At 33.1% G+C, this 14,162-nt stretch overlaps 1 protein-coding gene across 4 annotated transcripts in view; it reads left to right on the forward strand.

Annotated features, from left to right (window-relative positions):
* The window catches only part of HDAC9 (histone deacetylase 9), a 458,777-nt gene that overhangs the window by 91,199 nt on the left and 353,416 nt on the right, over nt 1-14,162 (forward strand). For 2 of the 4 annotated variants that reach the window (XM_004676745.1, XM_004676748.1), the window contains exons 3-6: nt 343-584; nt 4,499-4,640; nt 5,634-5,760; nt 8,021-8,142. In XM_004676745.1, coding sequence (XP_004676802.1) covers nt 343-584; nt 4,499-4,640; nt 5,634-5,760; nt 8,021-8,142 — 633 coding nt within the window. Of the gene's footprint in view, nt 1-342; nt 585-4,489; nt 4,641-5,633; nt 5,761-8,020; nt 8,143-14,162 lie in introns of all 4 variants that reach the window. The other 2 variants (XM_012720959.1, XM_004676746.2) reach the window with 1 other exon arrangement.

The following is a 14,162-nucleotide window of genomic DNA, read 5'->3' on the forward strand; positions in this document are numbered from 1 at the left end:
TTTTTTTTTGTTTGTCCTCAGTTGACTTCATAAGTTAACTAGTAGAATAAATTTTTTGAATGACCTGCAATCAATGAACACTGTAGACTCATGTTTTTAAGAAAGAGATGTAGAAGATAGATGGTAGACTACAAATTGTTTAGTGAAAATTCATATATGGTCTACATGCCAAAGCTGATGTACAAATGGTCTTTTATCATAATTGTAAATAGTGGCTAGAGTTATTGATGTAAAATTTGTTGTCCTTGGTAGAGTATCTATTCCATTTTTTGTTGTTTCCAGATCACTGTGCTGGTTTCCTATCCTCAGTCTTCTCTCTCTTTTTTCCCCCTGGTTCTGCAGTGGATGTGAAGTCAGAGGTTCCTGTGGGCCTGGAGCCCATCTCTCCTTTGGATCTGAGGACAGATCTCAGGATGATGATGCCCGTGGTAGATCCTGTTGTCCGTGAGAAACAACTGCAGCAAGAGTTACTCCTCATCCAGCAACAGCAACAAATCCAGAAGCAGCTCCTGATTGCAGAATTTCAGAAACAGCATGAGAACCTGACCCGGCAGCACCAGGCCCAGCTTCAAGAGCACATCAAGGTAGCAAATGTTTCTTTGTCTCTGACCTTTTCCTCAGGGCGCGTGTGCCATGAAATGGGTGTAAGAGGATGTGTTGAGGGAGATGTTTCACTGCGATTGAGATACGGAAGTGTGACTTGAAGGAAATTGTGTTTGTAATTGTGTGAAATTACATCCAGGCTGCCAATTTTTATCCCTTGCTCTAAAAATTTTGTGAAAACCGTAGGTACATAGTAAGAATACTGGCTATAAAGCTGCTTTTCTTTTTGGTGGAAACTCTACTATTCTTTTACTCTTTAGTCTACTGTCAATAATAGAAGCTAGTAAGGCACTCTTAGATTCTCTTCTGACTGATTTTGTTCAGTTGCATCATTTCCTTGCTCCCAAGAGCCATGAGCCTCAGAAAAAAAACCCTTTTACATTTCTAAAGAATTTGAGCATGCTATTTACTAGAAAAGATAAGTTAGTCTCTATTTGAATACAGCACCTCTTCCACTTTTTGAATTTTTTTTGGTTTATAAGTAGATGTTCTGTTTATTTCCTAATCTTCCTTATAAAAGACATCTCTATGTATGTTTTCAAAATGATAACATAGAAGCTCAAAAGAATTGTCTATGAAGAAACTGGTGCAACCATCTCAGTGTTTTTAATATGTGTCTAATAGGCTACAGTTAAGAATTTATTGAAAGGATTTTGGTAGTGGTTGAGGATTAGAGACCTGAACTGCTTAAAGTATCATAACAGAAATATGTCCTTGTTCTGTTTTTTTTTTATGACAGACTATTTTATTGTCAGATAATTTTAGATTTGGCTATGTATCTATTCTCTTGTGTCTTTATTTGTAAAATGTCTTTCAATTATTTGACAAAGCCAATTTAAGAAAGCTATTTTTGTCTGATTATAGATGTTCAATTTGTATTCATTATGACAGTAACATAAAGCAGCAAATGTTCATAACAAAAAGTTTTATTATGTCCAATTCCTTCAAAAATGACTATATGTTAATTTATTAATACAATAAGTTGCAATATTTTATTACATTTGAATATCAAATTCTAATACATCCATGTAGGACTAATAAAACTTTTTATGTTAATATTGAATAATTTTACCACATTAACATTACATTTTTGAGAAGATAAAATTGCTGTCTTCTTCCCCATGTAACAAGAATGATAGTCTATCTCAGTCTGGATCTTACTTTCCAAAAGACAGTTGTCAGTATCTGACATAAATTATAATGATTATTTTCTTTAACTAAATCAAGTTTACTAAAAGAACTCTTGTATGTTATTCATCTATATATGAACTACCTTCAACAAGAATGAGATGTTTGTTTTGGATGCTCTTGGAATCAGTAACTTGTAGCTATATTTTGTAGTACAGGAAACCTTTACAGGTTCAGAGCTTGATTTTTATTTTTTTTTTAGTAGTCTAAAATATTATTTTGCTTTGTCCTTTGACACAATAATAGGAAATGTACTGTCTAGACTTCCTTTATGCATTCATTTTTGGCATGTTAGGATGGAAATGATAAATTAGTAAGATGTACTTTTCACCAATATATTAAGGTAGTAGCAATTATATGAGTTGTTTTTTTTTTCTATCATCTATAGACATGTTGCCCTAACTATAAGGCAATGCTGATAAATTACTCACTTAGATATTTCTTGTCATTTATGTTTAATTCCTTTTGTGTGTGTTGATATCAACATAAAAAACCTTTATTTTTGTTTTGTTTTTACTCAAAAATTGATAGCAGCAAGTTTGTATTCAATCATTACTTTGTCCCAAGCTAAGTATTACAGGCTTACTGACATTTGAAAAATACTGGGAAAAGGGCCTCCCTGGTGATACAAAGGGTTAAGTCTCAGCACTATGAAGCTATCAACAGCCACTGAAGCAGGATTTGGATCCCCAGCCAAGGTGATCCACCCACATGGCACAGCAGACCTCTCCTGACCCACCTACTGCTCCCCTCAGCAGTGCATTTCAGTAGATCTGCCTGTTCTGCTCTCCATTTTGTCTCTGGTGAATCCTCTAAACCCCGTACCTCTGTCCTACACCCCCAGTTCTTATATACAAAAATAAACAAAATAAGGCTAAGAGAAAAGAAAAATACTGGAAAAGAGGAGGCAATTGAGAAAAAATGATTCTGATGTAGATAAACAGCAAGTTTAATTTTTGAAATAGTTTTCCAAAGTAACAGTCTGTTCTTTCAGAAGCTAAAGATATACTTAAATTTTTCTTTTTTAGTTAGAACATTTTTAAATATTTATTTTTTGTGGGTAAGGCTAAGCACTGATATTTAATATTCATTTAATTATTTTATTATTAAATATTCATTTAATTATTTAATATTCAAAGATCATTCAATGATCTTTAATATTCCTTTAGATTTTATATAAAGAAGACAGTGAATGATGCTTTACATATATTAGTGATTTTAAGTTTCGAATATTTCACTTCTATTGAGTTAGATTTTGTTATACGATTTTTCTATTTTGCACGCAGAGGCAGAGAGACATTCCATAACTTGTCCAAGTCCACAGGATAGACATGGTTGCTATAAGACTTGTAGTTTTGCTTTGATGCTGCTGAAACTACTACATCAGCCTGCTTCCAGAACAAACTAAAATTGGAAGGACATGATTTTTTTTTCTTTATAGTTTTTCAGCATCATTCCTGCAATATTCAATAATGAATAGTAGCTATGGAAATAAAATTGTTTCCTTTTCCAAATTCCCAGGGAAGATTTAAATAAAACTCTATTGGGACTTCTGGTGAAAAATTGAATCAATTTGAACACTAATTTCTGCATCAAGTCAACATTAAAGTTTATGTAGCTTTATGAAATTCTCTCTTGCAGTGGAATAGTATTAAAAATATTCATTAAGAAACTGGTGTATCAAAGTTAAAATGCTAAAGATTTTACTATGAAAGGTATTCAGAAATGCTTCTATGTCATCTGCCCACAGTGATGCTGTCTTGATTGACAAAGAGGTGACTTTCAGTTGCTCTCCAGTGACTCTGATGCCATTGCCCTTCACCTTTTATTTTTGTTTAATAGTTATCAACATAAATTTCATAGTTTCAAGTGCCTTTTGAGAATAATACATTATGCAAACTTAAATGATACTGAGATTTAAAAAGAGTAATAATAATTAAAATTCATTTGTTTTAAACTTAAAAATTGAATTTCATGTTCTTTATGAGCATGATGTGTGTGGGAGATTATTCCTCTGTCTTACAGACTAGGAACCAAAACTCTGATTAGTTTTGTAATTTGTCCAGATCTCATATCTACTCAGGTCAGAACTCAGTCTTTAATTATTCTGCTGCTGCCACATTTACAATTATTTATAGATGCCTGTTTTCACAGTCTAAGAGAAAACTGACATCTGAAAATCATTATTAAGAATTCTTCATATTCATGTTATTCATTTTAAATGAATTCAAGGTAGTCAGCGAAACAACGGTGCATCAAACTGAGGCTCTATAAAGTTGATTTCTTCTTGATTGGTCTCTCTAATATGAACGTTTTTGTGTGCTCAGCAAACAAACTAGACTTTGGCAAAACTAGAGATTTGGTAAAAAATTGTCCTCCTGCCTTTGCCTGTTATTGTATATTTCAGATGTACATAGAAGAGTTTCTCAGGGAATTGAAAATATGGGTGAATCTGCTAATGTTATGTTAGGGGCAACACTGGCAGATAATTAAGCTTCTTAAGCTTCTTAAAAACTTGCTTGTTGATGTTATTAAGACCACCTGTGGCATTAATTTCCAAAAAAAAGAAGAAGAAGAAGAGTAGAAAAGTAAGCAAACTACAAACAAGTTCCAAAACCTCCTAACTTTTCACTTTGGTCAGTAAGGACTGTTATGTCTTAAGAAATTGCACACTCTCATGTCTTTCTCTTCTCGTAAGTTGCAACAGGAACTTCTAGCCATAAAACAGCAACAAGAACTCCTAGAAAAGGAGCAGAAACTGGAGCAGCAGAGGCAAGAACAGGAAGTAGAGAGGCATCGAAGAGAACAACAGCTTCCTGCTCTCAGAGGCAAAGATAGAGGACGAGAAAGTAAGAAGCATCAGGGTAAAAGCTGAACTCTCTTCCTCATCTTTAGCAGAATAACATTCAGAAAGAAGCCTGATAAAGAATGGAATTAAACTTGTCAAAATTGTCTGTTTATTAAAAGAAATAAATTATGGACCAAATGTTAAGCTTTGACAATCTCTCCATTTGGTCTACAAAGCATCTGAAGAAGTAAACATAGCAACGTTTGGCCACAAGGCTAGTTTCTGTTGTTTTGGATCTTAAAAATAATATTATACTAAAGCAGTCTAGCTAAGCCTTCTATTTAATAATAAACTTCCACATTTCCACCACTATAGCTTTCTTTGGGTCTAGTAATAACTGCTCTACAAATGAAGACTTGCCTCCATTTAGTTTTGAGCACCCAGACTTAATAAAGACTCCAGGCACAGTATTTGTTTTCTATGTATTTTATCTATATCTATCTATATATTTATCTCCACAAGAGGGAGACAAATCCAAATAATTCCCCTGTATGAGGTCAGTTCAAAAGCAGGTTGTAGCAAGGTTCAAAATGTGATGACTTTAAATAGAATTGTCAGCAGCATTTATTTGTTTAATTCTCAAAATATTTTTTAAGTTGTTTTTTCAAACTAGTGGTTCTGAAAAAATAATTTTAATGTGTTCACTCACATATGGTCTCCCAAGATTTTTGATTTTTAAAAGGCAGTGTTTGTTCCTGGGCAGTATGTTTTTAAAACTTAGAAAATAATTAGTTTTAATTCTGGGATTCCCTATTCTGCAAAAGTGATTAGAGAAACCATTGAAGGGGTTTTGAAAATTGACAATAGAAGGAGTAGGAACAAAATATTACTGTACTATTTTTTAAAGCCTGTTTAGACTCAGTTTTCTTCTTTTAATAGAAAAATTTCATATAGTGTGACCAGTGGTATTATTTGTTATTTTGGTGAAATATTTTATAGGTATGAAAAGATAAAATCCCAAATAATCCTCTTGTTTTGTATGTGTGTGTTTCAGGGGCAGTGGCAAGCACAGAAGTAAAGCAGAAGCTTCAAGAATTCCTGTTGAGTAAATCAGCAACAAAAGACACTCCAACTAATGGAAAAAATCATTCCGTGAGCCGCCATCCCAAGCTCTGGTACACGTATGTTCAGTGATTGGCCTTTTACTTTCAAAGGGGTAAAGAACATGAGTCCTGTATTCAGCTGACCTGAGCACAGATCAAGGAGCCATGTGACTGTGGGCACGTTCCCTGTGTTCTCTAAAACTAAGCATGCTTCTCTGTAAAGAGGGGGTGATAATACCTGCCCATGAAGACTTCTGGGAAGGTCCTGTGAAATAATATATATGTAAGAGAAAGCAGTGTTTAATAATGTTAAAAAGTATCTGAGAACAAGGTTGTAAATATGGTTTTGATGAATGAATAACTGACAAGTGTGATACATGGAAATTAATTAATATTTTCCATCTTCCTATTCTAAGATGGTATATCAGATATTTTAATTTCTGAAAAATTGGCAGGTGGAAATTTTACTTTACTTGGCTTGATATAATATGAAGAACCTCAGTGATTTTTTTATGTCCAGATTTTTCACTTATTTTTTAAAACAGAAATGTAGGGGAGAAAAAAGGAAGAGAATGGAGATAACTAACAAATAAATGTAAGTGTTCAGTGACTAGTTTGTCCCTGCCCACTTCACCTATATCTTCACATTTGGTGAAGTTGGAACAGATTGGCTTCTGACACACAAAATGATAATACATGACACTTTTAGTAAGCTACATTGTCGTAAGTCCAGTAAACAGTTACTATGAAATAAGCAATTCTTTCTACAAAACATGAAAAACCCAGTGTTTTTAAAAATCAGTACAAAAACTTAAGGAAAAATATAACTGGGTAATAGTCATAGATGTTTTCCTTTTTTCACTTTATATTTATGTCTGCTGAATAACCCTAGGTTTGTATGATATTTCTTTAATCCTGAGCTTTATTGAGGATGAGGGAGTAAATATTTAATTACTACTTAATTGGAATTGAAAGCATTCCAGTAGTTCTGTGAAAAAGTTCACTATCATGATGGATTATTCTACTAGTATTATTTAACTGAATGATACTTTGGAAGCATTATCTATCTTTCTAGCATCTGGTAGCTGAAACAGATTCCATATGCTTCTAAATACTTTTTAATAGATTACACAATTTCTATAATTTTTTCAGTTGATTCGATCCTTGAGAAAATTTTCAAATGATCAATCATCACAACATATTTTAAAATAAATATCATTTTACAACCTAAAACATCATACATAATTTATGAGGAATTTATAATCCATCAAAGTTATAGACTGTTTTAAGACAAGATAATACTTTTTTTTTTAATGAGCAACAACTCCATGCAACAATTTCAATTTGTCTGCTGCAAATTCTTAGCTTTTCCCTTGGGTATATTAACCATGGCTCTTGAGTGTTATTTAGCAATCTTTTTTTTTTTTTTTTACTTCAGTAGTGTACAGATCCAGACAATAATAAATAATTAATTTATGGAATCTTAATTTGAAAGTATTTTTTTCGATTTATGGCTAGATGGAATATCTTTAAGTCAACTAAAGCATTCAAAAGTACTATTCAGTTAAATAATACTGGTAGAATAATTGTCATGGTGGTAATATCTCCCTTATAGACTGTGTACCCACTACAATATCTATGCTTAGTCCTGTAGTCAGAGTATAAACTATTCTCTAGTTGCACAATTGCATCTTTCAATGTATTACTGCAGACTTGAGAGGATGTTTTTAAAAATTACTTTCATATTGTAGAAGAATATGATCTCTAATACATTTTTCTTTTATTTATTATTGAGGTAACATGGTTTACAACATTGTATGTGATCCAGAGGCATGGCTTTGGCCACAGAACTGTCTGTTCAGTAGAATACTATACATACTATATTCATGTACTATCTGTGCACATGAACTCATTCAGTCATATATTCATTCACATATTTGTATACGATACCATGTACTATATCTAATATGATGAAATCCTCTCATTAGTTTACTTCTACCTTGTTTGTTCTGCATTGGTGGATTTTCAGGAGGATGTTTTTTTAAGAAAATATGCGCAATCACCTCAGATATCTAAGGCTCAGGGTTTTTGGTAAATTCATTCAATGAAGTGAAATTTTCTGTGGGAACGAACACACAATGGGAGTTATTGGGAATCCTATATCCCTCCATAACTTACTGCTAAAGCGAACTTGGTTACATAAGACTGTGGTTTGTACACACTAAAAGAAAGAATATAAACACAGCTGAGATACATGTTACAGCATGTGCAACTTATTGCTGACCAACAACCAGTAAAAATTCCACTGTAAATGGTGAACCATCTTTTGCTTTTGTAGGGCTGCCCACCACACATCACTGGATCAAAGCTCTCCACCATTGAGTGGAACATCTCCATCCTACAAGTACACATTACCAGGAGCACAAGATGCAAAGGATGATTTTCCCCTTCGAAAAACTGGTAAGTTGGCTTAACAAGAAAATTCCATTTGCTCTTCCACAACATACCTGTAGTTTCATTTTGCCATAACTTCTGTTATCCCTCTCCACACTTCTGCCTTCAACATAAGCAAATACCTGTGTTATGTACATGTACATGCACACACACAAGCACAGACCTCCTTGTAAGTCAGTTGATTCAGTGTATAATCAAATCAGTTTGTCTAACATAAAAGTTTATCATGTGGGTATTTTACTAATAAAGAATAGACAAAAGCAAAATATAAATTTTGATTTCTCAGAACATTTTAATCAGATCCTTTAATAAGGACCTTTTACTTCTTCCATTTATCTTATTTTCTGAATAATCTCAATCAACCATTTATCATAAAATGGAGGAGCATGATAAACTTCCTTTTTTCTCAAATGTTTTATAACCCTTTAGTTTTCATTGGTTAAGTGGTACAAGCAGATAAGGCTAAAGCTAACATCTGAGTAAGTGACTTGCCTAAGGTCTCACATATTACAGGAAAACTCAGAGTGAAGCTTTGAACCTAATAATCATATGTAATTTTATCAGAATTTCCTTAAGAAAACTGGAACTATGGAGCTTCTTTTTGGAATTTAGGAAATATCTTTGTAAATGCTTGCATTTGTTTTTTCATTTTGTCCTGTTTCGACCCTCTGGTACATGCACATTTAATGTGTTATATGCTCTTAACTTTTATAATAAATACAATAAACTTTAGCTAGTTTAAATACATTCAAATAATAGCTATTTATAAAGATACATAGTATTTGTATACATTCTACTCTGAACGTTGTTTTCTAATCATAGTTCCTTAGAAAAAGCTACAAATTAAAACTTTTATATTCCCCAAATTTATCTGAAAAAGTATTCAGAGAAGATAGTTTGATGTATTCTATTTCACTCAGGTCTACTTGGAGGAGTATAGTTCCCTATAATTGTATATGAAATCTACGGGAGTGAAAATGATTTTAAAATAATTACACTCATTTTCTCAGCAATTTTGAATAATTAAAATGAATATAGATTGTAAAAATACATGCTGAAACTTTTCTGTCATATAATTTATCTGTAGCATAATAAAGATTTAAAAATAAAATCAAGCATGAATAAGAACTTTTTGCCCACTATCCAGCCATGGTGTAGCAGGCACTGGGGAAGGATGATCATGAATTGCAAAGCAATCCATGCATTTTTATTTTAATAGCTTAGAGTTTTGCATTTCTACTTTAAGATGTTAGAAATAGAAATAGTAGAATACTTTAAGAAGGTAAAATTATTTTGAGAAGGCCATGGAAAGGGAAGAACAGAGCTTTATGTCTTGCATCAGAATTTCACACTTTTATCCACAAATCAGATTGCCTTTCATATAAATAAACTTCCCTGGGATACAAGAAAGAAAGCAGAGAAAATCTCCACATATTTTTGAGCCATGGAGTATAGTTTATGAAAATTGATCCGTAAAGGACATGAGTTTTAGAATGTGGAGACTTTGATCTGCAGCCTTGACATTTAGTTGCACCACTGGCCTCTCTAGGAACTACTGACAGAGATTATGTGAATATTGCCCCAGGTCTCACGGCAGTGACTGGCATTCCGGGGCCCAAGGAGTCACTAAAAGGAAAGAAAACACAAGTCCCCCTTATGGCAGGAGGTTACTGATGAGTGATATAGTTACATTCAGGGAGAAAGACTTCTACCCTGCTGTGCACACAGCCTTTGAATATATTCTTACCACTGGGAGATGGAAAACTGACTGCAGAACTGACACTGACTTTGAAAAGAAGTGGCATTTGGAGCCAGTAAGCATCCAGAAAGAAAATCTGATCTTTTTCAATACTTAAGGACAAGTACTAAAAGCTCATACTTTGTGTCCCACTGTTTCCATGAGAACAGCTTTGGATTTTTCTTCTGTGAGGTATGAGTAGCAAGCTGTTAATTTATTCTTGTAGAAATTCTCAATCCACAACAAATTCAAAGAAAAATCCTGCTCAGGATATATGCTAGGGTTTTATTCAAATCTTTATCAATATGAAAGATATTTTGTGTTCCTATCTATATATTAAAATAGTGAAGACACATCCCTTCTCCTTTCTAGGGCATGTTTTCTATATTTATTCAGTCTTATAAATTTATTCTCTTCCTATTGAAATTCTGATTATGAAGTGTAGGCTATTGAACTGTAAAAACGAACATTTTCAAATATACCGCCCACCATTAAAGTTATTAAAAGCCATTAATACTTCTAAACCTCTTTCGGGATTCCTTAATTCAATTTCCATTGTTTAAAAAAGTATGATATAATTAATTGCAGATGTTTCCTACACACTATCTAAAATGCCTAGTAATGCTCTTCATTAATTACAAATAGGCTGAACTCTTCAAACTTTTATAAATATAATCCATTTGGTATCTTTTCAAACCACTGGAGAAAGTTTGAGTATATTGGCAATAAAAACAAGAGTGTTGAAATACAGTCAAATTAAAAGTTTTAACTGCGTAATTAGTTTTATTTTAGTGATTCTGTAATTACTACCAAAAAAAAAGTAAAGTACTACCATAATTTATAATATGTGATGATTGGGGAAACTGATTAAGTTAATTTTTGCATAAAATTACCTCATACTAAATAAAATCTAGAGCAGTGGCATTGATCATACTGTCCAAATACCAGGACAGCTATAACAGATTCAGTTTTCTTTTGGGCCTGATTACTATCCTTCGTGGTGTACTTGAATTTCATTGAACTCAAATTCAGATTTAAAAGAAGTTTTCAAATAAGTGGATTCTATCTTTTGAGCTCCATATAATACTAAATGTTTTCAGTTTGTTTTTATTTACATCAGTACTGAAATGATAATATATATTAGCTGTATTAGCAAAATTGGAGGTAGTAACGCACAACCCAAGTAAGAAGATTCTTAATGACCTTAAAATGATTAAAGTGGCCCCGCGGGTATCCCTTAAGCAGGGAGCACAATTTGGAACCTTTCTTGACCTCTTAATATCCAGCCCGAGAGTGCAACCTAGGAACAGTCAACTATAGGAGTCTCCTTAGCCTGCAGAAATCTGACCTTTGTCATGCAAAGTAGACCTTTATTTCCTTCCCCTTAGGGAAATCATAGTTGCTCACAAAATTTGGACATTTTGGAAACACTGCAGTAATACAAATAGTTGGCTCCAATCAGGCCTATTCCCAATTCATTTTTCTTATTCTTTTAAATGTACTAATTGAGGATTTTTGCTTCTTTCACGATAGTGAACATCAAAGGCATTTATAGTTGGTGGTGGATAAAGTTGAGGATAAAATAATTGTTTTTAGTTTGTATAGGTATTATCTACATTGAAAATACACATTCATTTGTAATTACCCTTTGTGATTCCTTTTGTTCTAAACACAAGGATTTACTGATACTAAAATTTTGAGTATTCCACTGAACTTTATGTTTTGGCTGCAAGTTATATCACACTGTAGTAAGAGGACCTTTTCCCTTAATATAGTATATTGCAAGGCTGATAATAAACCAGAAAATAGGAAAAGGAAGTTTGTGGGTCTACATGGTTTTCAGATAGTACACATTTCTTACAAAGGTACTGAGTATATCATGACTTTGAACTGACCTTCAAAGCCAGTTGGATTCTGTGCCAGTGAATGTGTGCATATGTTTCATAAAATATTATGGTAAAAATTCTAGAGGTTTTATGCTCCATTATATTATGGGGGCTTTACCCACTGAACTTTGCTTTTCTTTGAATGTTACGGTCTTTCCATTTAATACTTCTGAACAAAGTGAGCTGGCTGGCTAGATTAACCTCTTAAAGTACACAAGTCATATAAAGTTTGGCGTGGGCTAATTGTACAGTTCCAAGCCCACTGAATTATTCATTTTCATGGTCATCAAAGATGGAAGGGGTCCAAACATAAGACTTTGGAAGGCCCATGTCACTTTCTACATTGATCAGATATACAAAACTTATATATCTCTCCTCAATAATCAGAAATTATATAGTGATACCTGGTGACCTGTTCAATTTATTAGTCCATAATTAATTCTGGACACTTTCACAGTGTCTTAAATGTTTATTTATTTATTTATTTATTTATTTTACTCTCTAGCTCTGTGCCTTATTGCACACAAGCATTTGCATATGTGCACGCATGGACTGGTACAAGGTCACTTCTGCCCAGTAAACACTAAGATAACACTTATGCTTGAAAAAATACTCTCTTATTTCAGATTGACAAAGCTTAGAGTAGTTTTGCTTGTCTTCGTACTGTCTTAGTTCTATTGTTATGACTATTCTTGCTTCAAATCATTAAACTTTGTGATAAATTTTATATGTGTTTTCTGGGATTAAAATTCTGTGTGGCACAGGAGCACAGGTCTTAAACCTTCCTCCTTGTTTGAAATCTGGATCTTTAATCTGAGCAAATTTACCTGAAGAAGCCGCATTTCCTTTATCTGTAAAATGGGAATGATTATTATACTTGATTCATAACATTTGTTTGAGGATTAAATTAAATAACACAATGAACTTAGGATTGCACATAGGAGTTAAGGGATAAGGCCTAATCTTTCTATTTCTGGTGAATTAGGAATGAACTTCATTTATTTTCATCAGATCAAAACTAAATCTTATTATTGTGAGAAAACTTTTGGAGGTCATGTATTCTGCCACCTTTGTGGAAAATTAAGTGAACACATTTTCATTTTAAGATGTGTGCAACTTAAGAGTGTTCATGTTAAGAGGAGAAGAAAGGCCTTTGCTAATTGTGCACTGTCCTGGGCATTTAGTGCATTATTACTCCAAAAGTAGCAGCAGACCCCTTTCTGTTCTTTACCACATCTGAAACTCAAATTGATCTAAGTTCTCTGTTTAGTAGACCCAAACTAAATTTTAATTGCTGCCATTGAGTTTATTTTCAAAATGATAGACCTTAATTTTTAGAATAATTAAGATTTACTGAAAATTGAGCAAATGGCATATTTTCATATTACTCTCCCCTCCTCCCACAGCCATGGGTCTTACATATTGCATGAATGTGGTATTAATTTGGTATAGTTAGAGAGTTACTAATGACATATTAGTAGTAGTATAGTCCATAATTTACATTAGGGTTTACTCCTTGCCTTGCCGGTTTTGTTTTGATAAATAGTAGTGTCATAACATGCCTGTAAACTATAATAATGCGGAATAGCTTCACTGCCTGATGCATTCACTGTGTCCCATCTAGTCCTCCCTCCCCTGACAAACCATTGGTAACTCCTGGCATTTTCATGTTTCTAGTTTTGCCATCTGCAGAATGGTGTATACATGACATCATACAGTATGTAGTCTTCCCAGACTGACTTCTTACATTTTGCAATAGGCCTTGATGATCTCCCTTGTCTTTTGTGGTTCAAAAATTATTTATTTTTATTGTTGAATAGTGTTGCATTGTGTAGGTGAACCAGTTTTTTGTCCGTTTACCTACTGAAAGATAATAGGTTCCTTCCAAGTTTAGCAATTACTGTGTAGCTGCTGTAAACATTTGTGTGTGGGTTATTGTGTGGACATTATTTTCAACTCAATTAAGTAAATACCTAGGAGTATGACAACTGCATCTTACATTAAGAGTATGTTAATTTTTCTTCCAGCTTGTCTTCCAAAATGACTCTATCATTTTGCATGACCACCATCAGTGGATTAGTTTCTTATAGTTGCTAGCAGTTGGATTTTCAAATTTTGTTTTTTTGGATTTTAACCATTCTAATAGGTATATGCTAGTTTCTCATGATGTTTAACTGTAATAGCCTAGTGTTAGCAGGATATTGTTTTCTCCATCCTTTTAAGCTATCTGTGACTTTATGTTTAAAATGGCTTCTTATAGTCAACATACAGTTAGGTACTGTATTTTTTTCTACTCAGATCTATTTTAATTGGTATATTAAACCATTTATATTTTAAATGGTTATGACAGATTAATATCATATTTATGTCTGTTCCAGAATAGCTACTTATTCATATATATA

This window comes from Condylura cristata, unplaced genomic scaffold (genome assembly GCF_000260355.1).
Source record: "Condylura cristata isolate star-nosed mole 26May11 unplaced genomic scaffold, ConCri1.0 scaffold00005, whole genome shotgun sequence".
Taxonomy (NCBI): domain Eukaryota; kingdom Metazoa; phylum Chordata; class Mammalia; order Eulipotyphla; family Talpidae; genus Condylura; species Condylura cristata.